Source organism: Astatotilapia calliptera, chromosome 9 (assembly GCF_900246225.1).
Source record: "Astatotilapia calliptera chromosome 9, fAstCal1.2, whole genome shotgun sequence".
In the NCBI taxonomy this organism is placed as follows: Eukaryota; Metazoa; Chordata; class Actinopteri; order Cichliformes; family Cichlidae; genus Astatotilapia; species Astatotilapia calliptera.
In genome coordinates, this window is record NC_039310.1 from 7,523,490 (window position 1) to 7,551,016 (window position 27,527).

Genomic DNA, 27,527 nt, shown 5'->3' on the forward strand with positions numbered 1-27,527 from the left:
AGGAGATTGTATTTACACACACGCACACGCAAAAACCCATGACAAAAGGGATACTGTAGCTTTTTTTTTCCTTTTACTTTTTACTTTCTTTAAAAAAAGGACAATAAAATATATTAAAACTTATTTACAGTGTGTGTGTTTTTGTTTTGGACAGAAAACAAACAAACAAATACAACAACAAAAAAAACCTGTGATAAACTCTTGTCCTGTTTTGCAGGTATTTCTAAGGTCATGTGCCCCTGTTTCCTGTCATTATAGCTTAAGCCAAGTACAGTAAAAAACACCGATATCAACAGAGGATTCCAACAAAAACGTATTAAAGGCACTGTCAGAACCATACATTGCCATGAATGGGACCCTTACTTTAGAGTGATAGGGGTCAAAGGGGGGGAAAGGGTACATGTCTCACGGCACACTCTGTTTGCCACGCCATGGGGCGAATCTACAGTTTTTACCGGATATGGTTCACTTAGGATGTCAATACGTCTCTTTCTAAAAGGTGAAAACAGCCGTTACCAACTGATGGTAATAATAAAAAGACGTTTCTTTTTTTTTTCCAGAAAACGATAAATACTTTAAACATCATTAATAAATTGGTCTCAACACCAGCATCCGATTGTAAAAATGAATGAAAATCAAAATAGAAAATTAAAATATCATCTGTACATATTTTTTTTCCTGTATTTTATTTGTACACAGTGTCCCTCCCCCTTTACTGGTAGGCTCTGTTTTTTTTTTTTAACTGCAGCTCCTGAGAAAAGCATGGATCAGTCCAGACCTCCTGTTGGTTCCTGAACCTGTCCCTCGTCCAGAGATTCGAGGGCATCGGCAGCCCGTCTGCTTGCAGACAGGCGGGATTATATGCCTGCAGACAGTCTCGTGCGAGAGCCCGGCCCATCGCACACAGTCACATGAATGCGCTCTGTCCTGAATCACGCCTCCGAGTACGAGCTCTGTACGTTGAGTTTGTCTTTCTTTAGCTTGACGCCGTCCACGAGCTCAAAGTTGTAGTTCTCCAGAGCTGACAAGTTCCTGTCCGACATGCCTCCGTGTGAGCAGGCGCAGTACAAGACCACGCCGCAGATGGCCCCCAGGAAGACCCCGAGGGCAGACATGGCGATGATGGTGATCAGGATGGGGTCAAGCGTCTTTAGCATGCTGCCTTCAGGGATCTGGTTGTTATCCACAAAGTCTGGATATTCTGTGTTTTCCGGAACTAGAGAGGAAGCAAGGAGCAGAAGAGAAAAAGAAAAGTGAGAAAATAAACTATAAAAGGTTAGAATGCACAACAAACCTGATGTGTGAAAGGACTTACTGATTTCATTAATATCCTCCGGCAATATTGGCTCAGTGGGCACGTCGGGATCTTTAAAGAGAAATTCATATTAAAAGCAGAGCTAAATGACAAAATGCAGTCAGAGCTGTGTGCCAAAGTGCTGTTTTAGTTCAAAAACTGAAGGAAGTCACTGAAACTATGCACAAAGCTTCACCTTTACAGTCTAGCAGTGTGATCCCATCGAGAACCTTAATGTCATCCACAGCAATATCTCCCCAGCTCTTTCTCTCCACTAGACTTTCGATCACCACCTTGGCAAAAAAAATAAGTGAGCCTCTAGAGTGACAGCACACACACAAAAAGCACAGGTAAATTAAAAGGTGGGTCAGTTACCTGATAAGGCTTGTTGGTGCGTGGCACGAGGACACGACCTTCCCTCCAGCGGTTGCCTTGGTGGCCGCTGACTGTCCACAGTAGGACATCTGCAGGTCCCTTCTCCGTTTGCTTGCGCTGCTTGATGTGTAGTGTGCCGATGTGTGGCCCAAACATGTGGTACCAGAATGACACACAGAGGTCCGAGTCCGGGGAGCTGACCACGGGGCTGACGAGTCGAGCCACCTCTGTCTCTTGGGGGCTGGTTGCTAAGGTGTAGATGAAATTCCCCGGTTCACCTGTAATGTAAAGCCCTTGTATCAGCAACACAGAGGTAAAATGCCACATGTACTGTGTCAGATGTTGTGAGTCTATCATCTGAGGTACTTACCTGTGTGGTCCATGTTGGGTCCGATGTTGAGGGTAGGTGTGCCGCTGGACTGGATCTGCCACCTAGATCCCGTGTCCTCCGATGTCCAGCTGCAGAAGGACGGATCATTGGCTCGGCCAAAGTCGCAGGCAAACCAGAGAAAAGCTGTGTGAAGAAAGATCAAGATCATGTGTCACAGGAGAAAAAAAACCTTAATCATTCTGCTTATTACAAAAGGAGAAGCTGCCTGTAGCCCTGGGCTCTATCCGAACAATGACCGCAGGGCCTGTCATGGTATAACTACAGGCTACACTTTGGAGCTTCCTTCTCTTATTCTGCTCTGGAACAGACCACTAGAGGGCAGCAGATAACTGTGGGACATAAGCCTACAGTCCTACAGGTGGGGGTGATACAAGCAGCTAACTCATGAAGGAGAAGCAGGAGTCGGACAAAAGGTAAATTACAGTTCTGACATGAGAAAGAGTGTGAACCAATGGCACAGACCTCATGCAGTCCTTGTGTCTTGGCTGTATTTAATGATCTCTTCTAATGAATGCAACAGGGTATGTAAAGAATGCATTAAACGGGAACACTGAGAAGAGTCAAAACCCCCAATGGCAGGGACAGGAAGACAGATGCCTGGACACCGTGCCCAGTTGGGAAAGGAAACATTCATAGCAACCCGCTGCGAACTGACGATTTTAATGAGAGCAGGGACATGGGATTCGAAGACAGCTATGGTAACAGCGCCGGGGCCCCACTCCAACAATGCCATCCCCTGTGGACACACGCCGTGTCGAAGAAGCCTTCATCGAGGCCAGAAAATGTGTGGGAGCTCGGGCTTTAGTGTTTTCCAAATTAGATAAAGAAAGACTTCAAGGAACACTGGGGAAACGAGATGTTTGGGAGGCCAGCCATAGCTTTATTCTCCAACATGAAATGCCTTTAGAGATACCACTCTCTGAATGACAGAATCTATGAGCTAATATTCCCTTAAAAAATGGGAAGGATTTAACTAACTTCTGCAGGCAATGATGCTATTTACCCATTAAACACAAAGGATGGAATTCCTATCACATATCAACCACATTTCAGGGTCCAAGCCACCATTTTCCCCATAGAAACTTCATTCCCAATTAAAACGACTTTGGCTTTTTTTCCATTATGAGGAGCCTGTGACTCACTTGGCCATTATGTATGTATATATATTTATTTCTCCATGAATGTGAGTGGAAACTATATCCCCTGAGATGCATGGTGCATGACACACACACACACAGCTTATTAACATGCATGGTTTGAGAGTCTTGAGATGAAAAGTCAAATAGATAGGCGTTTACCTGTACTTCATTAGACTCATACAGACATACACACACAAAAATGTGCATAAATGCATACACACATTTGCATCTTAGAGCTACTCTAATAATATCGCTCGTGCCCCAAATCGAAGACAGACCGCAGAGCCAGCTGACTGAGAGAAAGGGGGTTGGGTGGAGCCTACGGCCCATTAGCCAAGGTCAGGCTGGGGCACTGCTTCTTGACTGCTGCCTCATCAGCCCGCTGTAGGAGACACTGGCTATGTGTGTCTGTCCATGCATGTGGGCCCCAAAGTGCACCTAACTTCCTCCAGTCATTTGCATCTGGCTTTTACAGGTCTGTGCGCACTCTGTGTGTGTGTCGGTGTCAGCCTGGTGATTAGTGATTATGCTGAGAAGGCAGCAGCAGAGCACCAGTGCTAATCATCGGCTAGCCTTGCATCACGTAGCCTCCCTTTACCCTGTCAGCGGGAGCCTCTCAGGGCCATATCATCAGCTTTAATAACAGACACACATCAGAGGAGAGAGGCTGGCAATCATTATCTCAGGTGTGTCTCTTGATGAATTCATGAAATTAATTCAGAACAAACCATGAGCAGTTAAACATTTGCCCCGCTGTATGTTTCATCGCTCTGATGTGCAAACTTTGAAAGCACTGACCTTAAAAAATATGTATATATGGTATCTTTTGCTCACCTGGGATGGTATCCATTTCAGCAGTAGTGCTCTCTGGCATCATGTTACCACCTGTCACAATACAGAATGTTAGCACAGTTAGCCTAGGTTTGCAATGAGCTAAGTTTCATTTTAAATAAGTACCCATGCTAACTAAACTTGGCGTATCAACGCATGCCTTGTCTCTGGCTTCTTTCTTATGAATGCCTTTTTTCTGGTATTCCTAGCAGGAAGAACTTATACAATACACATGACTGAGACGGTGCCATGCTCATCATTGGAGACTGCTGGTTAATGGGGGGTGCAGGCTGAGATAGTTGACTGGTTAGAAGGAAAAGTAAGCTAGGAGTGAGTAGAGGGGGGGGGGGGGGGGAGCCAGAGCAAAAAGCAAGTGAGAGATGAAATGATAGAGAACAGATGTGGGTGAATTGATTTCAGGTGCAAATGCAACAATGCTTTCTGGTGAGCGCTCAGAGCTTAAGGTAAGAAGTGGTAGACTGAAGAGGAGGAGGTGGTAGCAACGGGGGCGCAGCAAATTAGAGTTGTGTGGCTGCCAGGACACACGAGGGTGCATGCATGCTTGCCAGTGTGCAGGGTACAGTACATGGAAGACTGGGTTTGGTATCAAAATCTGACTGCGGCAGCGATGCTACAGAAGCTGTGATGGCGCAGAATCGAGGGAGACGATCGAGCGCCAGCCACAGCAAAAGCAAGGGGAAATTAGGGAAGGGAGGGTTTAGGGGAAGGGGCTGGTCGCAGTCTCATGAAGGCGATGTTAGCACCTGTCACGTCGTAGTCATCACCTGTGCCACTGTGGCAGCTCGCCTGGTCGTCATCACACTCGTCAGACGGGGTGGTGCTCGGGATTGCGGTGGTTGGCGGGAGTGTAGGAGCTGGAGAGGGAGAGAGAGGAAACAATACAGGTTAGATTACAGGTTAAACATGGAAAGTGCACTGATTTTAGCTTAAGGGATTTTTCGACTACTTAAAAAAAAAAAGGTTACAGTGTTTTCCTTTGTTTTTAAGGCCAGTATCTATTGAATAGCATCGCATTTCTTTTTGTTAATTGTCTGAAATCCTTCTTTTCAAGCCTACGATTTTAAGCATATAGTTTAAACAAAAACAGAAAAGGAAAGAAAAGAAGAAGAAACAGTGAAATATATTTCTGTAAGCTCGATTGCTGTGCTCACAGTTCCATGCTGAGCGTTAGTGTAGAACTGAGCTATTAGTATCCATCCTTTCATCAAGCTGTGGAGGTGTGGGTGTATAAATAGAGCTGAAGCGAATACATGGTGCGTAAGGCTTTGAAACTAGAAGGTGGAGTAACAGGACTTGGGACTGGATATAAGCAGGGCCATTCCAGTCTATCATTATGGCCCTGCTTCACTTGGATGTGGGAAAGGCCCAAAATCCGCTCCATGGTCCAGTGCCACACAGCGGTGTGCCTTTTGGAGATTTCAGACCCAATATTTCTCAGGACTCCTTGAGGGTATCTGCACACTGAGGAACTTCCCCAACAACTACATGTCTTCTAAGGTCTTTTTTATATGCTTTCCCACTTCTGTAGGGCCGCTAATGGTGTGATAGCAAGCTAGCAGCTGACAAAGAAACATCTGCAAACAAAACAAGACTGAGCGTGTGTTTGTTGTGTTGTAAGTGTCAGGATTACAACAGAGTTGTAAAAGCAGGGTATAACTGTGTGGCGCAGACAAAATAGCCATTTGTCAGGACAAGTTTTTACACACACAGAGCTTTGGGGATTTTTTACTTTCTTCTCATCAGTCACTGCTTCACTGTGTGGAGAAGCTCAAGGTGAGAGGAAATGTGGGAGGACAGTTTTGCTTTGACGAGCGAACATTGTGTTGCATTTTCCCCCCGTCACACATAGTCTTAAAAAAGCTTGGACTTCACCGTTGTTCTGTTTTTACATGCTTTGTTTCAACTTTACAGCTCTTCCCTACACAGCTGACATGACATATATTGTTGGATGATTTTAAATTTATATCAGCCAGTATCTGCAACGAAGTATGCTTGCATCTAAACTAACCCACATTCATTCATGTCACTGACATCACTTCCTGTGCTTGGAGAGTCCAAACCCTGAAGTAGGAGCACTGGAAACGATTTGCTCATTGCGCATCAGTTTGAAACTGCCAGCTTGTCTCTTGCTGGTATTTCAGGCTCAGGTTGCCTTGGTGACTCTCTGTAAATCAACAGTATTCTTCACTGTCTTTGGTAGTTTCACTTGCTTGAAAGTTTATTGTGGGTCCCGACTACAGCCTCTGGTCTCTGGTCACTATGTCACCACAAATTCCTTCCAGTTTGTATGCAGCTTTGAAACGCTATCAAAGGGTTCCAAGAACTTTTGATAGTCCTTCTTCCTGCACTGTATGGCCGCACAAAAAAGTGTATTTCCTCCAATAGTTATAGGAGCTACAAAACACTTCCTGTAGTCCAAACCTTTCATAAGTGTTTGCACTGTCTGAGGATTAAACTGGCTTCCTCAGTGCAGGCCGAGGAGAAGGAATGAGGAGAGAGGCGACAAAAGGGAGGCGAAGACAGACAGGGGCAAGCATCTTGAAAAATGTGTACAATATCTGTAGTTGTGCGTGAGAGCGATTGAGTGTGTTTGTGCATGTGTGTGAGCCAATGCTCTTGCTCGCTCTCTCTGCTAGATGAAATATGAGGCAGATCAGCTCCTGTCAGATTCAGGGTGGGGAAGGTCAGGGATGGGGTCAGCGCTGCGTCAGGGGAGCCTCTCATAGAAATGAGGATTTCGGCCTCCTGCTACGACTTGCTACACACATACACACACAAACACATTTGTACACACTAGGAGATGCACCTGCCTGTGCACTCACCCGACTGTGTACAGTTTACTGTAACCACATGTTTGGCAAGGTGATTGCGGTTGGTCTGTGTGCATAAATCTGTGCGAGTTTGTGTGTATTTGGCATTAACAGCGAAAACAAGCATTATCATCTGACTAAAGCTCCCGGTGGGAGTCCATGAGGCTTACAAGAGAATGGGCCTCCCTGAAATCCAATATGCAAATCCACTTAGGGCTAGGATGCTCCGTGTGCTTATATTGCTGAGCGTTTTTTGTGCTACATCAGCTTTGAGAGAGGCAGATAAAGAGCTGGAAAAAAAATAATGGTAATTTTAAAGATAGCAAAGTGGGCGCAGTCCTTTGAAAGAAGAAAGACGTGCCGAGGTTGGGAAGAGTGCGATGAGGGCCAGGATGCAATAATCCTAGTGGGCCAGGTGGGCTTTCATTTGATCCCCTGTAGAAGTGGCTAGCTATTGGGGGCAGCTTTGATGTTACAGGGAGACAAGACAACTATCCCTTGTAAGGATAAAGAGCAGGAGCTGGACAGCTGTGGGCTCGACATAGGGAGCGCTCATGCACGTCTTTAAATAAACAGGACTGTGGCAAAGACATGACGCGCTAGCTCCTCACAGCCATGCCATTAGCTAGGATGATAGACTGCTCACCTGCGTGTGAGTCAACACACGTCAGATGTGAGCATGTAGTCTGAGAGGTCTAGGTGTGCCCACTAAGGTTATCATCACGGGGAGAAAATGAAACACAATCGAAGACAGTCTTGGCGTCAACTACGGGAGTGAAAATGTCATTTTCGTGACTAAAAACATCACTATAGCTGAAAATGTCAACTGCTCGAAGAAAGGTTTCACTCTGGGGGAGTAACTTTGCCACCACTGGTAAACACATAATTGTTGCTGGTGGAGAAATGAGCACCACGGGTGGAAATGTCACCAGCGTCAATAGAAATACTACTCTATTTCTTTTATAGTTTTGTGCATCAAAACAGAAAGGAGCATTTTAGACAGAGGACACACAATGCAATCGATTTTATTGAAAGTCCTACATGTTTTTGAGCTTTACCTTCAATCTCGCAGCCCAGCAGCTCCAGCCGCAGGCCCATCCCAGCAGGAGTGGCCCTCTCTGGGTAAATCCTGACAAAACGGGTCAGCAGAGGCTCCACGGTCCTCAGTTCAGGAGTGTCATAATTGCTGTTGCCTTCAAATATCTGGCAGGGAAAAGGGCAAGAGTGATAAAGATTAGTATTGACTGCTACAGCCCCCCAAATGCAGGTACCCTACAGCAAAATTACTCCTACGTTCTGAAAATGGATACAGAGGGTTGGTTGTTTTGGGTAGGTGGACAGATGAAAAGTAAAATAAATAAATAAGCTGACCAGATGTGTAATCTTGCTGATATCCAAAGCACAGACTAGGTGAGTGACACAGGAGTCCAGTGGCAAAGACAGCATGACTCACACCTCTGACAAGGGTAACTTTCTGCTCCTTTAACTCTTTCTCCGGTCCTCCATGTGGGAAGGTATAAACGAAGGAAAAGAGGAGGCAGTGTGGGAGAAGCAAGCCAAGAAAGAGAGAGAGGAATGACGGAAGCGGATTAATGGGTTTGATCACGTGAAGACGCCTGGTGAGCCTTAGATGCTGGGAAACTCTTAGGCAAGAGGAGAAAGGACACTAACTAGGACAGCCGGGATATGGATCCTCCTCACTCCCTTCATAAATCAACCATCAGCCCATCTGGATCAGATTTATGCCCTGTCAGGGACACTTGTAATTGGGGACGAGCTGTTGCAGCTCTTCTCGGAGGTGTGTGTGCCTGCATCCGCGAGTATGCACACACTTACATACTTTGTGTGTAAGTGTGTGCATGCATCGAGCAAAGTGTTGGCAAGTATGCCTTCAGCGCAAGGCAGTGCCACTGGGAGATAAATCTCTGGTCACTTCTCGACTGTTGCCCGTTCTTTCCTCTCTCATCCCTCTGACTCCCTTTCACCCCTCCTTCCTCTCTGGAGAGGTTTCACTATCCATTGAAAGGGTTGAACGGTGTGTGTGTGTGTCATGCAGAATACAAAGCAGGAGGGGAGAACAGGGGGAAGGACTCTGAGAGACTCAAGATGCTTATCCTAATGTGATTCAAAGCACTCCTAAAATTGACTCACAATGACTGTTCAATGACTCACAACTGCCCGGCGCGTAGTCGGGTGAAAATTGACTAAATGCGTCATAATCACAATCGATGCTCTGACGTGTCTAAGAGACATTTTTAGAAGTTGGTATTCAAATCATTTTCCACAGTGCTGAAGGTAAAACCTCTGTTAAATCAAAACGTCAATTCCAATCCTTGCTCTTGAAAAAAAAAATCCTGGGTGCATGAATTGAAAAATGATACAAGAGAGCTTTGATTAAGACTAATCTTCTGATTTGATAGCAGAACTGAACACATACCCAAGTATTGTTGGGCACTGTGCAAGGTAAGAGAGAAAAACCCACCTTCGGCCTGTTTCCACTGGTGTCGAGCACCATCCTCCAGTCCGAGCCATTGTTGCTGTAGCCCAGGCGGAACTTCTTCATGAACACCTTGTTTTCTCGGTGCTTCCCTCCCTGGATGATCAAGCCCCTCACTAGCTTCTCCTCGCCGAGATCCACCTGCAGCCACTCGTTAGTGAAGGGCTGTGGCTGGGGCAGCAGGGTCCATCCTGTCCTACTTGTTAGCAAGCGAGCATTCTCTGGTACCCAGCTCCGGTCTGTATGGGAGGACGCGGTGATCTGGTTGTCATTAATCAAGCCTGATACCATGCCCAGCATGCCTGAACACGGGTACTCTGAAAGGCAAATGGGAAAGCAAAAGGTGCTTAGCTTTTTGACACAAACAAAAGAAAACCTAGAGAGCAGATAGATGGAAAAATAAAACATGCGATCTGCATCCAAAGGCTTGAGGTTCAGCATCAGGCTTGCCACGGCTCTGCTTCAGTGAATTTGAGTTCATACAGGGGCATCGTCATGGATAGTCAAAGTCAAAGTGAGGACAACTATTCCCCAAACTCGTTGTGATGTTACTGTGATCTCTGCCTCTATTCTCTTTCTCTGTGTCTCTCTGCCTGCAGATCTCATGCATACTAATTCTTCTGCCTGAAGCGGTTGTCTCCAGGCAGCCAATTAAAACCCTCCTCTCTGTTGGTGTTTCCATCTCCTGCATTCTGGGAGCAGTTTTTCTTTTCATCTCTCTGCCCCTCCCTCTATAGACTCATATACACACAAAAACACATTCTCTTTGTGTTTTATCTGCTGCTGCTGCTGCTGCACTCGTCTACCTTCTGCTCCGCAGCTGTTAACATCTGTGGGGCTGCATCTTTGAACACCTTGTTGTTTCCTGTCCAAAGTTCCAAACTTTTTTCTCCTCTTTCATTGTATTATTTTTTTTATTCTACCTCTGTGATCATCTCTAGCTTAACTTTTTGTATATTTTATGATCTTTGATTCCATCTCCAGTTTGTTTAAAAGAGAGAAAGCTGGGGTTTTTTTCATTTTCTTTTCTCAAGCCTTGTTTCCAGTGACATCCCCTTGTATAATGAAGTCGAAGGGCACCAATTCATCGCTACTGCTTGTAGAACCATCTGAATGCTTTAACCTTAAACTTTTTTTTGTCCATTTTCATGTTTTTGCCTTTATATTACACGAAAGGTGGCCAGATATAATTCCAATGAAAACTTATTGACTGTACATGGATGTAGAAATTTCTGGTTAGAACAGTCAAAACCCAGCAACAACAGTCAAAACCCAGCAAACTCTAACACTACATGTGAAAATAAAAACAAATTTGTCTCAGATAATAAGTTTTTAAAGCTCTGTCACACTGGTGGGCTGCTCTGAATTTAGGATTACTGTAATTTTTAGCTGTATGAACTGACCTAAGGAGAAAGTTATGCTTTATCTGTAGATAGACATAATTATGTTCATATTCTTTTATCAAATGTTTTGTGAAATCTGTGAAGTAATTTTGTACCATGCGAGTGATTGATAAGGACACAATAGTTCTGAACCCAAGACGGGATTGTCTTTTTGAGATGTTGTAAAAGTCATGCACAGCAACTTACTTATGCTGTAAACACTGTAAAGGAGAGTGATTACACTCTCTTCCAGCTTTGCATTTACATTCTCTACTAGAGTAACTTTGCATGATTCATAATTAAAAATAATCCCAATGTTTGCTGGGCCTCAGTCCACATTATGTCTGAAACAAGCCATTTTAGCTCTCCTCTCTCTTAAAGTGAGAGGTCACCTTTACTTAAAAGCTATATGTCCTTTAATTGGCTGCCCCACCCAAACAGAAGGTTGAACTGCAGCGCGATAGAGAGACTGCAGTAAATATTATATACTTCAGAAATTCTTCTTTGCATAGCTAGAAAGAATCCACAGGAGTCCACAAAACTTTTCCACGAGCTGCCACTCGAAGTCTGACACTTGTATTAGCAGCTTTTATTGGGCTTAAATCTTCCTGTGTGTCTCGTCCTATCTTTCCTCCAGCACTTAATCCCAAGACACTGAGTCAGAGACCTGTGCTAAGCAATAATATATTTACTATCTGGCTCCCACGGAGGGATAAATCCCAGCATTATTACATCTTCTGTGTCTGTATGAGACAGAGCGTGCACTGTACCGCAGCAGGAATCAATAGCGTAGCTGCGTCTGGGAAAAGTCAGCGAAAACTTGGAGAAAACAAGGCCCCGTTCAGACTTGTCTTTCTCTCTCTTTTTCTCTGTCTCCAGTTATCTAAACCGGCTCCTGTGAGAACCCGTGGGACAAATCTCTGCTCCCGCATTCTCGAAAAGGTCCAAATTGGAGCTCATGTAACAAATGCTGGCTGTGCGAATGCTCCTCGACTGTTTTATTTTTCTCCCACTTTCTTTCATCTTTGGCCAGAATCTGTTTGAGAGCGATCAGTGAGCTGGGCCCTGGCAGAGCAAAGGCATACTGAACCCCCTTTGAAGTGGGAGGATACAGAGAAAGGTACACATGTGTGATAGTGCGTGTGAGAGACACTGATCTGAGCTTAGACGCTCTGCCCGAGTGCCTGGGTCATCTGGAGCTGTTAATTGACTTCAGCTGCGATGCCATGCACGCAGCGGCACACCCAGGGGAGCAAGCACAAGGTGATACGCGGCTATGTGGGCCATGCTCAGGGTTTGGGTGGAGCATCGGTGGTTTATCAGTGATATTTATACACCGCGGCATATTTACTAACAACAGGGTGGCGGATCTTGTTCATTAATGAGTAGCTGTTTAGATCGGCACGCGACCATGATGATTTAAGGGAGAACATCTTGCCGCATTCTGGGATTTTACTCCTCCTCTCCTGTGATGCCTAAGTTATGGCTTTAAAGAAAAACTGGAAGGGGAAAACTTGGAAAAAATGCAGATTTGAAAAGTCCTTTATTGGTGAGAAAAGCGGCGATGAACTTTAAGAGCACTTTAAAAGCACTAGTTACTCAAGATCTTGTATCAAGGATTTGTAACTAAGTGTAGAACGGAGTGAGTCACTGAGTTTATGCAGCCCTCAAGAGCCTCAGAGCTTCTCGTTCTCTGCTAGCATGCAGTGAAGCTGGCAGTGTCTTCAGAGCACCCAGGGGTGCTGACGTCATTCCCGAGGCCCTGTGGTGACTTCGATCCTGTGATGTGTTTATGCTCTGCGCAGCGGTCTGGTCGTGCGCCCCAAAACATACGCCCCATCTGTAACCCTGCTGTACCCACAGTGCTCTGCATATGTACCAGAGAGCTACAAAGCTCCATTAAAAGTTTTTTTTAAAAAACAACACTCGACCGGCTCACATTTAGCTGGCTGCAAATAATTCCACCCCTAATTTTAATCCTGGGCGCTCACAACATTGGAAAAAATACAAGAGGCTTACTTTCATATATTTTGTCCCTGTCCACTTCATTTGTAAGTGCAGGGGAACAAAACACACATCCAAGTGCTAATTAGAATTCAATACACATGTTCATAATCCCGCAGAGAGTCAGGCAGATGTGCTAAAAACCATACGAAAGGGAGCCGCACACACATGCACATACCACACATTAAAATAACATCAACAAAAAAAAAAAGGCAAAAATGAGACAAACAAAATCAAAGCTTTAAAAGCAAAGCCAGACTAAAGAGGAGGCTGAGGAAAGATCTGCAGGAGGGATGGGCCCAAACAGAGCCCACCCGGCTTCAGCTCACTCTGCCTGCAAGCTGTTGGCTTCATATATATTGGATGAGGTACATCTAAACATGGGGAGACATAAATAGGCAATCCTCCTTCATGCACCACTTCTCTATTATGCAACAGCTTGCTTTAGCCTTAAAGGAAGCAGATAAGGAGGGAGGTGTTTGCACCAGTGAGGCCTGGATGGGAAATATCAACTAGGTTGCCGCAAGAGAGCAGAAATTCTGACTAGAGTCTGTGGTGTAAGCTGATTAGGCGTATGAAAATGGAATATGGAGTCACTGTATGAATGTGTATGTGATCTCAGCAGCAACCAACCTGATATCTTACAGCCGTACACCTCGAAGCGCAGTGCGATGCCTGTTTCCCAGGTAACGGGACGTATCCGAACGAAGCGCGTCAGCGTGGGCTTGGGAAGCTTCGTCTTGGCAACGTCAGTTGGGTTGGTGTTGCCTTGGAAAACCTGTGAAAGATGCAGGAGGGAAGTAAGTTATCAATAGAATATGCTGAGCTGCTGAGATGCAGAATTTCTACGAGACGGAGACGGAATTCACTGGAGCTCAGAGATCGGCCTTCATCTGCATTAAGTTTACACAAGATGTAGCATTGGAAGGCAAGCTTTATGGCCACTTTTTTAATGAGATGGTTTAAATGTTTCCTCTTTCTCCATATGTAGCAGCCCCCACAGGCTGGGTAATGTGACTATGAAACCTGAGACGAGATATACCAGATTGGCTCAAGATGCTCTTTCACTGTCCTCTGTTTCCTGATCAGTTGGAGGTTTTACTGCAGTGTCTTGTTGAAAGGTCACAGACGTCACTGTCCCCCCCTTAGGTCTGTTGACAGTTTACTAGCATCATATGAGTAGGCTGGCCACCCAGCCAAACAACTCCCCGCAGTCCGTCACAGTTCATTCCGGGTAATTGAATCACAGCAGTGACCACATGACCTCCTGACCTCCGTGACTTAGCGGCAATGAGGCAAAGAGGAACCCAGCTGAAGTAAGCAGGATGGAAAAGAGATAGAAAGGCAGTAAGTTTGGTAGTTTGGCTAATCAACTCTAAAGTAAAAAACTAAGAGTAGTTCATGCAGCTGTGTCCAACTGCTTGCCATGCACTCCTTGAGTACAGGGACATCACTAAGGGGAACCTGTAAGAAAACCTTCCACTCTCTCAAAAGTCATGCTGAGTCTCCACTCGCTAACTGTAAAGTGGCTTTTTCCGGAGCTGCGCTAAGATGCCAAACTGCAGTCTCAGCATGTACCAAATGGTGCCCCTCTGCACAAAAGCACTTTAGAGCCTGGAAAACGCAGGCTGAGTTTACCACGGTACCTTTAAGCTGCCACTTTATAGAAGTGACAGTGAACTTTGGAGAGGGCTTGAGGGACATGTACACAGCAGCACAAACAATCGTGCTTGGATGCTCTGTTGCCTTTGAAAACTTCTTGATATGAGTGGTAGCCTCACACTCTTGATTGGAAATTGTGGTATTTACATGGACACACACATTCTTCCCTTGCCCTCTGGACACCCACAGAGAGGCTTCCAGATGGACAAAAACCTGTTTGACAGGCTGATCTGCAATCAGTGGTCATCGCCTGTCTCACTCCGGTCAAGCATACTATCCCTCTCTTCCTTCCTTTTCTTGTCCCTCTCTGCCAGCTGCTCAAACACGACAACCATCGCTCCTGCTCCTCTTTATCTCTGGTCTGTCAAGTCTTTGTTTTTCCCTGCTTCTTAAATGAAAAATTGACAGGTCCCTGACATAAAACAGAGGCAACATTCCAGCACGGTCCTCCTTGCAGGGACTTTATTGCCGTCGTTTTTGCTGTAAATGTCATGCGCTTACACGGAGAGTGGGTATATTACCCTACTGATTTAAAGTGTATAATTACATGTTGGGAGAATGTGGTTTAAGTACATACAGCCCGGTATTTCCCCTTTAGTTGAGTTCGTAAGCAACTTTGAAAAGACCGCAATTTAAATCAGCTAGATGTGCTGTTTGGACGGGATATTCCAAGTGTAGCACATGTGCATGGGTGGTTTTTCATGACACAGTCACTGGTCAAGGAGGAGTGAACGTCAGCTATTTTGATGATTTAGTTTCTTCCAAAACAGTCTTATGAAGAGCTACAGCCAAAGCATCTAGAAACACTATCAGAAAGTGAGCACAACATTAGTTCAGACAGGTCATGGAGTTAAGCTTAGTTGTAATCCCAGCCTGTAGGACACGCTATTAAAGCTTCTTTAACGAGGGCATAGTTGCAGCAGTTGTGGAAGCTGACCATAAACCTCCTTCACCTCGGCTCCTTCTTTCATGCTGCATCTGAACTGATCAATCTCACATTGTGATCACTGGTGCCTGAACTGCTCTGGGTTCTGTTCATTTATCTGAATAAATAAAGCTTTTTCACTGCAAAAATAGTTCATAACACAGAGGTGGTGCCGGTACACCACTCGTGGCTCAAAATAAACTTTTAATTCTTGAGGAATATACCTTCTGTTTGGAGCCTTCTTTCAAAGTGATCCAGTCCTCTCCATTAGAGCTGACATCCACTTTGTAGGACTTGACAAAGTAAACCCTCTGGGTCTCCTGGGAAATGGCGCCCTGGGTGCCGATGGCCGAGACGAACCGCAGGAACCCAAGGTCCACCTGAAAAGGGTGAAGAGAGGAGAGACAAGTTTACAGTGAGTTTGCCCATCACTTTACTTTCTCCTTTAGTGTTTCGCTGATTAGCCTGGGCAAAAAGTGCTACAATGTAAAGCTCTTTGCCTGACAACTTTTGTAAAGACGGCTTTCAGCGCACAGCCTATATTAATAATACACAAGACAAGTTGGAGAGTTAAAAATGAGTCCCCGCTATCTGATTCACCTCCGGTCATAGCCTCATCAGCAGCTACCTGGAATTTAATAAACAGCAATAAAATGATATTTGCATTAATGAAGCAGAGACAGGACGACAACTTAATTTCCGGCGAAGGGACGCGAGAGCTCATTGGATAGAAGTGAATAAAACAGGGTCTGCAATCACATCATCAGAACCTGTGAGCGGGAAAGAAAGATACAGACTGAATATCAAATGATGTGTCTTTAAAATATGCAGGGCTTTATAAAGTAATCATGAACTGCAGTACATTACTGCAGGGCTATTATATTTTCACAAGGAGACAGCCAGAGGTAGCAGGGTCAGAGAGGTGGAGGAGTGAATGTCTGTGTGTACGTATATTTTGCTCAGTGCATGGGTGCTGCACTCAGAGATGATGCTGGACAGAAAGTGGGGCTGGTTTCCATCAGACCTGGAAAAGGGAGCGCAGTCTGTGTCTGCCAGCCATCATGCCTGTTTAAAACCATCACCATCACTGCCAGGAAAGACAGAATCCTTGTCCTTACATATATATATGTCCCCGCGGCTTCTGTGTCTGCGGCAGGAACGGCCTTCAAAACTTGCTTTGATCCCGTTGATTCGTTTACCAGCGGGATAAAGGTATAATTTTTCAGCCACCAGCAATAATAAATGAGCTCGCTCTGACCACTGCAGAGGCTCCTTGGACCTCACCTATCATCCCATCATCCACAGCAGAGGCAAAGAAAAAGAGTGGGTGTGGTGTCGACCTGCAAAACTTTCAAAGAATCCCTAGGCCCTCGGTGTAAAAGTAGCGTGCTTAATTTTAACAAGCACTAACACCGTCTTTTGACAGGCTGAGCTGACGGTAATGAGGAGTAATGGTATTGCGTGCGGACACCGTTTAACCCCCCCCCCCCTGAAAAACAAGAGAAATGCAAGAAGCTTGGGCGTTGGTGGAACAGATTTCCAAGATCACGGGGAAAGACGAAGCCTTTGATGTTGACGTGAGATGGGCTCGAGCCCCGACGGATGGCGACCAGACTCTCGAGCAGATTACTGCATCGACTCAGAGGAGATAGTCGGCTTGAGCATGTGCGACAACAGTCAAATCCTTTATGGGAGTGTGAGCAGACTTTAGCGTGTGCATTTTTTAGGCAATCAGAGCCAGGGTTATCTTAGCAGGGCTCCAGCTCTGCTGAGACTAAAGCCACACAGAATCTACCTACTTTGCCTGCCAACATTATATACAGTAGTGTGCTTCCCTTAATGATTCAGAGCGAAGAGCAGGGAAGGAATATCTGCATGCCACAGAATGCCGGTCAATCCCGCTCCAGAAATATAAAGACATAAACAGATGGGAGCAATAAATGAGGTTCCACTCTGCTATTCTCTCACTCTGTCCTGGCCGCCCAAAGGATGTGGATGGATGAAGACTAACAAAAAAGACAGTCAAATACGGAGACAGAATACTTTTGTTCCTGTCTACAGGCTCAAGGGGCTTTTACAGTAAGTCCCCCTGATTTCTTTTGGTCTGCAAATAGAAACAAAATCAAATCCTGTCAGCTTCAGCCAGTTCCCATTTAATAACAGAGGAACTTACTTCCTCTCTGCTGGCTAAAACGGCTGCATGTGCCAGTAGTGGATGGAGGAAGCTGGGTCTGTGCTGGCGTTTAGTGCATTAGCCAAGGCAGGTCTTTAACATCTGCATTCAAATGGCCAGTCTGACATATTTTCAGCCTGGACCAATAGCAAAGCAGTTTACTGTAAAGGCTTCACTGAAAATGCTCTAATAGGAAGACTTGGCCTTGGGGTTGTTTTCTCTGAATGGATCTCATTAAGTTTAATGGAGGAGAAGAGCCTCTGGGAACGAAATGAGTGGCGGGGCTAATTGGGAACACTCGTGGGTGCTCAGACTCAGACAATCTCAGGACATGTGCGTGCCAAAATATTTCTGATTAGCAGAGACGTTTTGTCGGTGGGTAAAAATGAGCGTTCGTGATTGTGCGATCTCACTTCCCAGTTTTACATACTTTAATCACCTTACGCTCATTTGTTTTAAACTCCTACAAACTATCACGGTGGTGGGCATAACCAAATCGCTGTAATGCTGTAATGAAAGTAAGTCCAACAGTGGAATTGAGGTAAAAAAAAAAATAAAAAAAAGGGAAAGAGGAGAGGTGAAGGGCGAGGAGAAGGTTAGGAGGGGAGGGACAAGTGGCTGACAGCGATGCCTCGCAAGATGTGAGGGACACGAGTGCAGAGTCTCCCGCGAAGAAGTGCACAGACTAGATCAATTTCACAGACACAGCCTGATAACAGGGCCTGGGTAATGAGCAAAGCATGATTTATTAATGGCTGCTTGTTAGAAGCAGAAGAACGGTGCTGAGGCTGCGCTAACAGACCGGGGTTGCACGGGTCATGGAGAGAAGGCGGGCTGCCAGGGCGCTTGGATGCAAAGCAGAGTCCATCCTACGCCGCAGAGACCGCAGTGAAAACAAACAGGCCCAGATAATGATTACTAGTGGGACTCCTTTTAGCCCAGAGCACAGGACAGAACTTGCTGACCTATATACATAAACCGATAGCCAACATTTAGAAACTGAGTGCACAGCGGAGCTTGGGTAAATAGATCACTCACAGATGATAAGCCGTTTGTCATCTGCAGATGAAAGGCTGAGTCATGTCTAATGGGTGATGTAATGACTGCGAGGAAGGTGTGAATTATGACTCCTAATCGCAGGCCTAAAGGGAGGCTCTGCGTTTCCAGACTCTGCTGATCAAACAGAACGAAAGCTTGTATCTGCTGCGCATTTGCCATATTGTTATTCTTTCCCCTTGCATAAGTGTTTGGACTCGAGCCCACCTATAGATAAATGACAACACACATTCTGGGACATGCCGGTGCACAGTAACTCATATCTGGTGGGACACACAACCTGAGCCATAAACATGCCAGGCGGGGTAAGAAATCACCCACAATCTTTCCATAAAGCAGTGGCAGGCTGATATGTGGGCAAGGCTTCAGTGTGTCCTTGTCTCCCACGAGTTTTTCCTGCTCCGGCACAGTCCAGAATATGTGTGACTTTCTCTCTGAGTGTGCGTGCGCCTGAGATGTTTTCTCCCTTCCTGTTATGAGGCAAACTGATGAGTCAAAAGCCCTATGCCCCACAAATGCCAGTGCGCGCAGCTCCGGTGGTTCCGCAATGTAATGGAAGCAGAAAGGCAGAAAGAGAATCAGTCGTGGGCTCGGGCTTGTAACATCAGCCAGTTAAAGCCTGGTGTGAATGCAATCAGGCCGACACACTGAAATCAACAGAAGGCGTCTGGATGGTCTGATTTGATTACATCTGATTTGGTGTGTAAGTTTGTGGGTGTGGAAAATATTCACTTGCTTCGCATTTTGTCATGTTACAGCCTTAAATTCAATTTCTCACCTCAAAATTCTACACACAATGCCTCATAATCACGAAGTGAAAAAAGTATTGGGAAATTCTTACAAAAAAGATGAATTTAATCCATGTGAAGAACAAGTGAAGCGCTGTGAAGACTTTTCGGATGCACTGCATGTGTTCAGATAGACGTTGTATTTCTGTATCTGTTTGCGCAAGTGTGGCTTAGTTTGAAGTTTTCTAATTATACCTCATTGGCAGTAGGAGCTGTAGGCGTGATCATTAGGTGTATTGTCTCTGCATGACTCAGATGTGCAGCAAGGCCACATGATATGTATTTCGAGGCTAAAGCCTTGTCAGTTTTATGTAGGTGTAGAAAGAAGACGTGGTTTATAAGGCCTGGGAGGGAAGGAGGGGTGTGTGTGTGAGAGTTGGCGGGGAAGGGGGGGGGGAGCTTTAAAGAAACGGCAAAGACTCAAAAGCTCTATCTCTCGCTGCTTGATTGGCTTATAATTGAGTTGCCAAGGAGTTGCATAGAGCAATCCGTACTCTGCGAGAAGAAGTACTTTTCTTTGAAATCCATTTCTCTGCTTGCCCAACAGGGGGGGGGGGATAGCTTCCTATCTGTGTGGGCTGCTGACTGAATAACCAAGGCCTCTAGGGAACAAGTTTATTCGTTTTCCCTCACCAAAAAACAACAGCAAGAGAAATGCCCAGGGTGAGAGAGAAAGGAGAGCTCCTCTGAGTTCCAAAGTCAACGAGCAGCTGGTAGACACAGTTAGAAGCCCCGGTCAAGGAAACAACCCCTGGACATGCTTTATGGATCTCAAAGGGTAGTATAGTCAGAAGTGATGAAGCAGGCGGAGAGTCTCGAGTCACTTTCTTTTTTTTTTTTGCATACAAAATCTGATTACAATCTTCTTTGTATGGTAATGAGAGGAGGCTGACATTTCGGTGAAGCTGACATTCGCAAAGATACCTCGCCACGAAGCTAAAGAGACACGCTTCCATTCCCAGATGCAGTATTTCTAAACCAGCTTTTGGCAATCTCTTCACTAATTTCTTCCACAGTCACTTTTGGTGTAGCAGGAGCTTTGTAGGAATAGCTCAATTACCTGGAAACTGTAATTAATTTGTTCTTTCATTAAAATTGTATTACTCAAATGCTCCGGGACCTATGAGCTCCTCTCACGAACTTCCATTTATCACAGTGTTCACCTGACAGGATTACAGTTTATTTTTAGCACCACGGCACCTCTTTGGTGGCACTGAATTATGCAGGTCTTCCCATGCGCTGATCATCTGTTTTCTTGACAAAGAGGGATGTACAGGCTGGATGACAGCGATAGTTAAGTTAAAGGTTGCCTGGTTTGTCATGCGTGAGGTGGGGGTGAGCTTAAAAATATGCACTGTTGCGTGATTGGAGAGGGAGGATAACAGTCTGGCTTCAAGTTTTTCCTTTGTGAATCATCATTATCACACTAACTCCAGGGTCATTCCCAGCCATGCCACACACATGACTAACGTGCTGAGTAATGATTATGAAACCCAGAAACAGTGATAGGGATGGGAAGCAGGGCAGACCTGAAGGTATGTCACGTCTGGAAGTGGCTGCATGATCTGATCTCAGGATACGCAGCTGCACGTGATCGCTTGGAGATGATGACCGGCTACGGGACTTTCAGGCACTGAAAATGAAGCTGATTATGGTTGAGCTGAGGTTTTGTCTCAGAGTACTTATGCAGCACTGTTTCATTTAATTACATCATGCTATCCCTCATGTTTCGATTTCTAGTCTGACTTTTGGGCCGCTCCAGTCGAGTGTGGGTCTCTATTCTCTCATTGATTTTCCAATTGAGCGCAAGGCCTAGAAGGAGCGAGGCACAGACAGCATCCATTGTTTCCATTTGTAAGGCACGATGATGATCTCACCAGCAGCTGCATGCCAGCCTCCGCTCCTCGGCTCTCACTAGACTTCATCAACTGAGAATCTGCTGTTAATTACTAGTCCATATTCTAATTACTTATCACTTGGTATGGGAAGTAAGCCCAAACAGAGGCTGAGGTAAAGAAGCAGACAATAGCAATGAAGGAGACATTTTCACAAATCATTGATCTAGGGTTTAGAGAACCTTTTTAGATGATGGAAAATAGGGTGTGTCAGATCCAAGCTGCAAGAGAGCTAAAAAAAAAAAGCCAACGCCACAGTATTTAGCTAAAACTAACGATATAGACATTATGACATCATGCAGTGGTTTCTGGACTCCTCATTTTCAAGTGTTAGCTTTTCTGCAGGTGACATATTGGCCTTTCCAAACCAGAAATAGCAACATTTGGATAAGCGAGTAGATTAATAAATTATCGGCTAAAGCTAGCATCCACAGTTTGCACATCTGCCCATCAGCGCAAATTAACAAATGAGTAAGACACAAGAATTTGACTCACTAAAACTGATGCACGAACCTCTTGGATGGTCTGCACCACATAGTTGACCAGCTGTTGGTTATGGCTCCCCGTGTTAGCATAGCCGTCAGGTAAAGATAAGCCTGAATGCTTTTTGGGGTATTGGTGATTTTTGGAGCATTTTCTATAAAATTAGCAAGCTCAACTCTTAGGAACGGAAAGTATAGTATTGTAATTTAGCACTTATTAGTGGGAAATTATGTCTGTGTCATACACATATGATGTCTATGAAATCTTTTTCTTACTAGCATTAGCATATATGGTTAGTTCTGGCTGTAAAAGAAAATAAACAAACGAACTAGAAGCAGTTGCCCATAATGTTAACTTGAGGCTTCAAAGTGAGACTTTACAATCTAATCTGACATAACCATGCCTTTGTCCATTTATTATATACAGCCTGTGGGCAGACCACATGGATTTAGCGTTCATTCTTATCTGATTGGTGGAAGGAATTGCACCATTATCAAGGCTCTCTGCAAGTGTTTGATTGGTGAAGGTTTATCTGGCCTCAGATTCAAAGCACAGTTTGCTGTATGGCTTTGCCTGGGCAAATACACCCAGGAAGGGCTGTGCCCCCCCGTGTTTCAAATTGCAACTTAAACCTGTGACAATATCCCCCGCAAACGGTTGACTTTACCATGAGATTAATATTGCATGTGGGAGATAAAGAGGCATATTGTGTCAACAAAACACCGATATGCTTCTGAACCTTTGATGTCTGCAACAAAGGTGAGATTAAAGCACGAATGACAAGAGTAAAGGGACTCATTATCTCCATTTATGATTAAACAATTTAGCTTATCAGAGACACATAAAAAATACATAAATACTGACAAAGTAGTCAGGGATAATGCATCCTGACAAGAAGATTGAAGATAATGGCAGGATCCGTTCCAGCTAAATTATAGATATGGAGACAAGCTCAAGCTCATGAGCATAAAAAAATAAAAAATAAAAGCCCCAGCTGTATGGGATAGTGTGTACTGTATATTGCCATTATGAGATGCTCAATAAAGAGGCTTTCAGGTATTGACAGTTGGGTTCTCTCCAAGACAGTCTAAATTATTCATGTTGTGTGTATGTGCAATCAATGGCAGCCGTCTCACAGAGATTCAGTCTTGGAGTGTCTTTTATTGAGTCCTTCAGATGCTTTACTGACTCTTGGTGGCCATCAGATCCTTCCTCTGACATCCTTGACAAAGCCATTGTACACTATGTGAGCTTCTCAGCAATTTCCCTAATCACGCTCCCCGAGGAACCATTACACCAATCCATAGACTATACCTCCCCTTCAGAGTTAAATGTGTTGTACAGATGCGGACATTTCCTCACTGGTGCTGTGTGAAAACTTGTGGTGTATCCTCATTTATTATTTTTTTAATACCTCAACCTGCTCCAGAGAACCCCACTGCTAAGCATCTGAAAAAGACACACGTCGCGCACCAGGGTAATTCGTACAAATCTCTTTCTACCTTGATGTAGATTTGTAAGCCTAAAATTTTCAAGCATGAAAAAAAGAAAGACCTGTTTTGAGGGATTATTGTTCCTTCCTTTCCTCCCTCTTCCCTCCCCTGTAAACCTCCTCAAAGGACATCTGTCCATCTCCGTGAAGACCAAAGGGGCTGATTAATGACCTGGCTAACCCAGCACTCAATGCTGTACCCACCACACCAATCTAATTACCCAGCGGAGAGCGCACAGACTCCAGCATCTCGCCCTCCTCCTTTCCATGCATCAGAATGAGGCAGTATTAAAATGGATGACAAATCTGGATTATGTTCGGCAAAGAAGAGGCAAAGCAGAGCAAAAGAAAATGCCCAGGAATCAAAGGCCGGGCTGTCATGAATAATAAAACTGTCTGCCTCAAACTGCAGTCAGGGGATGATAATGAAATAAATAATGAATTGATTACTATGCATCTGACTGCGCACTGAGATGATTTGTACGTGCCGCGAGGGGGGACTGAGCTTGTTGCAACACCACGGACAGGCTTAATGAAAGAGGAATGAAGAATTCTAGTCTTTTAATACCACTTGTGATAATTGGACTTCTGCTCGGAGCGCTCGGCACAAGTACATCCTCGGAAAAAAAACCAAAACATAAATTACGTGGCAAGCGCAGACTTGGCTCTTTCACAGAGTCTGAAATTAGACAAGTCTCATTCTGTGTTTTCATCTGATTAGTATTGGGAAATCAGCATGCTCATTAGACCACATCCCTCCTTTTAAAAATGCAGATTTTACTGCCAAATCAAATCCTCAATATGATCAATACTAAAACAGGGGGAGGCTGGAGTGGCAAGAAATCATTGTGATAACTCACAACATGACATGGAAGAGAACCAGAGCGGCGCAGCCTTCAAGTCTAAGCTGTTACACTTATCGGGCTGTGAACAATGGACTTTCCTTTTAGAAAGACAAATGCTGTAATGCAACAGACCATCCAACCGCTGGAGGAAGTGGTAAAGGAGCCCGTGCCTTGTTCCACTCTGACACATGCTGAGTTCCTCTGCAGGACAATATGGACCCTGCCAGACAGTCCCACTCATCCACAAACTCAAGTATGAACACACGGACACACACAAGCATGGGAGAGTGCGCGTAAACCGGCGCACGTACACACACTGATTAAATTAGTCTGAAGGAGCAACAGGGGCCCCCAGGACAATATTTTCATTGCAATAATAAAGGAAAAGCTTGCTTATGGCCCTCCCCAAGCAAATATTTGGCTTTGGGTCAGCTCTATTATTCATCCCCCGAGGAATATGCCGGAGCCAAAGTTTTCAGCAGTGAAGCAAAGACTGTAGAAAAGAGTCGAAAAAGACAAACAGTCTGGGCATTTACGAGGCCTGGAGGCTTTCGGTTAATAAATCAAACAAGCTCCGAATGCATCTAGGTAGTGCCTCAGTGGGTATGTCACTGGAGGGGGGGGTTGTGCTGTGAGTGGACTTGGAATATGTGACTTATCCCAGTCTAGGGATGGAAGAACTAAATCCTTAATCTTCCCACATAAAGTTCCCTTGGTGGGTGATGATCGTTTTGTGCAGATAAGCTGACAGTCAGAAAAAAATATGACGGAGCCTGTTTGTGTGTTTGAGAGTGTCTGTGTGTGTGTGAAGCCAGGCAGGACGCCTGGAATAAATCCCAGCATCCCCCAGAGGCGGTCTCTGTTATCACGGAGAAGGAAAAGTTATCAGATAGGACAAGAAGACAGAGGGAGGGAGAGAGAGATAGGCAGGTAGGTAGACAGTGATAGAGAGAGTGGACTCGCAATTTTTGTAAGGCGTGAACTTAACCACCCCAGAGGTCCATCAGGACAGCTGAAATTCATCATCGGAACTGTTGGGTGTTATGGAGAAGCTGCACCTCCAGAGGCCGAAGAACAAACACGGAGCACACCGACTGTGCTCGAGCAGGCAGCGGCCGCGTCAAATACACAACACACCCTCAGACTGTGACGCACTTCCAGAAAGACAGACCACAGACAGCTGGAGAATTGTTCCACGCTGCCTTTTGATTGAACTTCCTGTTAAAAATTTAAATGTTATCAGTGATGTGCTGTTATCTTCCTGTTAGTGGGTTACCTGTATCCACTCTTTGTTGGAATCCTCTGCTGGTGTCCATGCATTTTCATAGTAGTTGAGTCTGGAGCGCTCTGGGGACCAGCTAGGATTGTACTGGGATGAAACCATGATCTGATCTGATGTTATCTCTCCCGATTCCATGCCTAAAGGGTCGCTACAGTCAAAGTCTGCAAAGGGAAAATGTAAACAATGTTTATTTCTGAGTCAAAATGCGACACAGCAATGTCTTTTCAGTGCCCCCCACCCCCGCTACAGAATCAGAGCTTATCTCAAGGGAGGAGGCCACCGCACGACAGCCACTCAGCACTGCCGGCCGGGAAAGAGGAGCACATCAGCAGTGCCTCGGTAAATCCTTCCCGCGTCTCTCCCTCTACTTTTTAATGGAAGAAGGATGGAAGCGTTCCGCATTAAGACGTAAAAATGTCCTCATAAAACATTCAGTGTAGGCTGGTATTACGCGTTAGAGTGACTTTCCCTCCAGTAATTTTTTTTTTCCACTGACTGGATCAGTTTCCCTTCACTTCCCTGTGGGCAGTTTATCTTTTTTTTTTTTTAACCTTTCTCCCCATTTTCTCCCTTATTTGGTCTCTTGTGGGAGTTTAGGTGTGTTTAGTGTCTGTATTTGGGGACCATACATCACACTCAGTGGTCAGCCCCATGGGAGGAGGTGCTTCACTTGTTAGTGTTAACTCTGGGCAGCTGATTTGTGGTATCCGGGGCTCCGTAAACGAAAAGACTCCGCTGGGTCAGATTGGGGTCAGCCCCTCTAACCTCAGTTGGCTGGACATACTGACCCTGCTGTAGAGTGATGAAGAAAATGACCTTTTGATCCGGGCAGTTTTTCATTAAGTTCACCACAACAACACAGAGGTATGCGAAGGCACACTTACAGCCACTCATGTAAGCAGCTCTTGTTTATTTACTTCCTTTTTTTTCCCCCAATGGGGAAATTGGTCATAAAGCAAACTGGCAATCCTTCAAGCAGCATGTTAGCATAAATGTAAAAGCTTATGACCAAAAAAATACAGTCATTTGCTTATATGCAGACACACATGCACAGATTCAGAGGGCTCAGGATGGAGAGTAGTGTGGAACTGCTGTGTGGCTGCTGCCTAAAAGCTAACACAGATGGTCTCCCCATCTGCTGGCCTGCTCACATGCCTCAGTCAGTGGGTCAGCGTGCATCCTTGTGCTTTACAGTGTCGACGTGTGGCTGTATACGCATGTGTTCGTGCACAAAGGTATGCCGGAGTCTCCGTGTGAGGCCGAGAAAACTGTCTCGCACCTCCCGCATTCATTGTCGCCTTTCTTTGAAGGCCGTTCTTGCCAGACTTTTGTACTGGGACCTACGTCACCTAGAATACAGACCGCGATCAACGAAAAAACACAAGGAGGTTGTCTGTTCGCTTTCAAAGGTGGTATCTGATCACGTGGATTAGCGACCAAAGCGGGGTTTGATAGCTGAGGAAAATGGCGACAGTTGATAGAGGGGATGAGTGTATGAGAAAGAACAAAAGACAAGGCCTCTTTTCAGCGCCTTATCGCCTGTCATCAGTAGCTTTCAGCTGGAGCGTACCCATCCCCTCGCCACGGAGAAGCGAGAAAATCCACCGTGTATTATGCATAAGGGGATTATGAATGATTCAAGCAGTACAAGCCTGGAAAAGCAAAGACAGGGTCTGGAGATTTTTATTTTCATCTCGGATTTGTTTGAGTTGGTGACGTATCCCAAGCAACTGACTTCTAAATGAAGGTGTGCGCTGATCACAGGTCAGATATTTCACTGGGCCTCTTAAGGGCGAATGTGAAAAGCTGCTCCGCGTAATCTGATCTTGGACGCGTGATTAAAATAGCCCGAGTGACTCGGAGTAAACTAAAGAGAAGTGACATAAACAGTCACAGCTCTTCTCGTTGCTGCGAGGTGGCCTTGTTTTCATTTGCAGCATGTGTACAACAGCAAAGTGTGCCTTCCCCTTTGGGTGAGATAAAACGCTCTTTGGAGATGATTAGTAGATTGGCTGGATTTCATCCATCTCTGCTGCTATTCAAAGACCAAATGTGTGGGTGTGGGTATGTGTGTAGGGGGTGGTCTTGCCTCTGGACAGATTTATGACTCCTACCAGGACTTTTCCTCCTTGATGAAATGTTTAGATGGAAAGTTTTGCAAAACGGGGTCAGGGGGTCAGGC

General features: G+C 45.2%; 1 protein-coding gene across 2 annotated transcripts in view; it reads right to left on the reverse strand.

The window, feature by feature from the left end:
* Positions 1-493: 493 nt before the first annotated feature.
* The window catches only part of nrp1a (neuropilin 1a), a 59,196-nt gene continuing 32,162 nt past the window's right edge, over positions 494-27,527 (reverse strand). Inside the window, exons 6-17 of one of the 2 annotated variants that reach the window (XM_026179153.1) lie at positions 25,340-25,506; positions 15,556-15,711; positions 13,378-13,522; positions 9,344-9,675; positions 7,920-8,064; positions 4,795-4,905; positions 4,034-4,084; positions 2,040-2,183; positions 1,670-1,947; positions 1,491-1,587; positions 1,316-1,366; positions 494-1,216 (exon numbers count right to left, since the gene is read on the reverse strand). In XM_026179153.1, coding sequence (XP_026034938.1) covers positions 933-1,216; positions 1,316-1,366; positions 1,491-1,587; positions 1,670-1,947; positions 2,040-2,183; positions 4,034-4,084; positions 4,795-4,905; positions 7,920-8,064; positions 9,344-9,675; positions 13,378-13,522; positions 15,556-15,711; positions 25,340-25,506 — 1,961 coding nt within the window. In that variant the 3' untranslated portion in view covers positions 494-932. The remainder of the gene's footprint in view (positions 1,217-1,315; positions 1,367-1,490; positions 1,588-1,669; positions 1,948-2,039; positions 2,184-4,033; positions 4,085-4,794; positions 4,906-7,919; positions 8,065-9,343; positions 9,676-13,377; positions 13,523-15,555; positions 15,712-25,339; positions 25,507-27,527) is intronic. The other variant, XM_026179152.1, reaches the window with a different exon arrangement.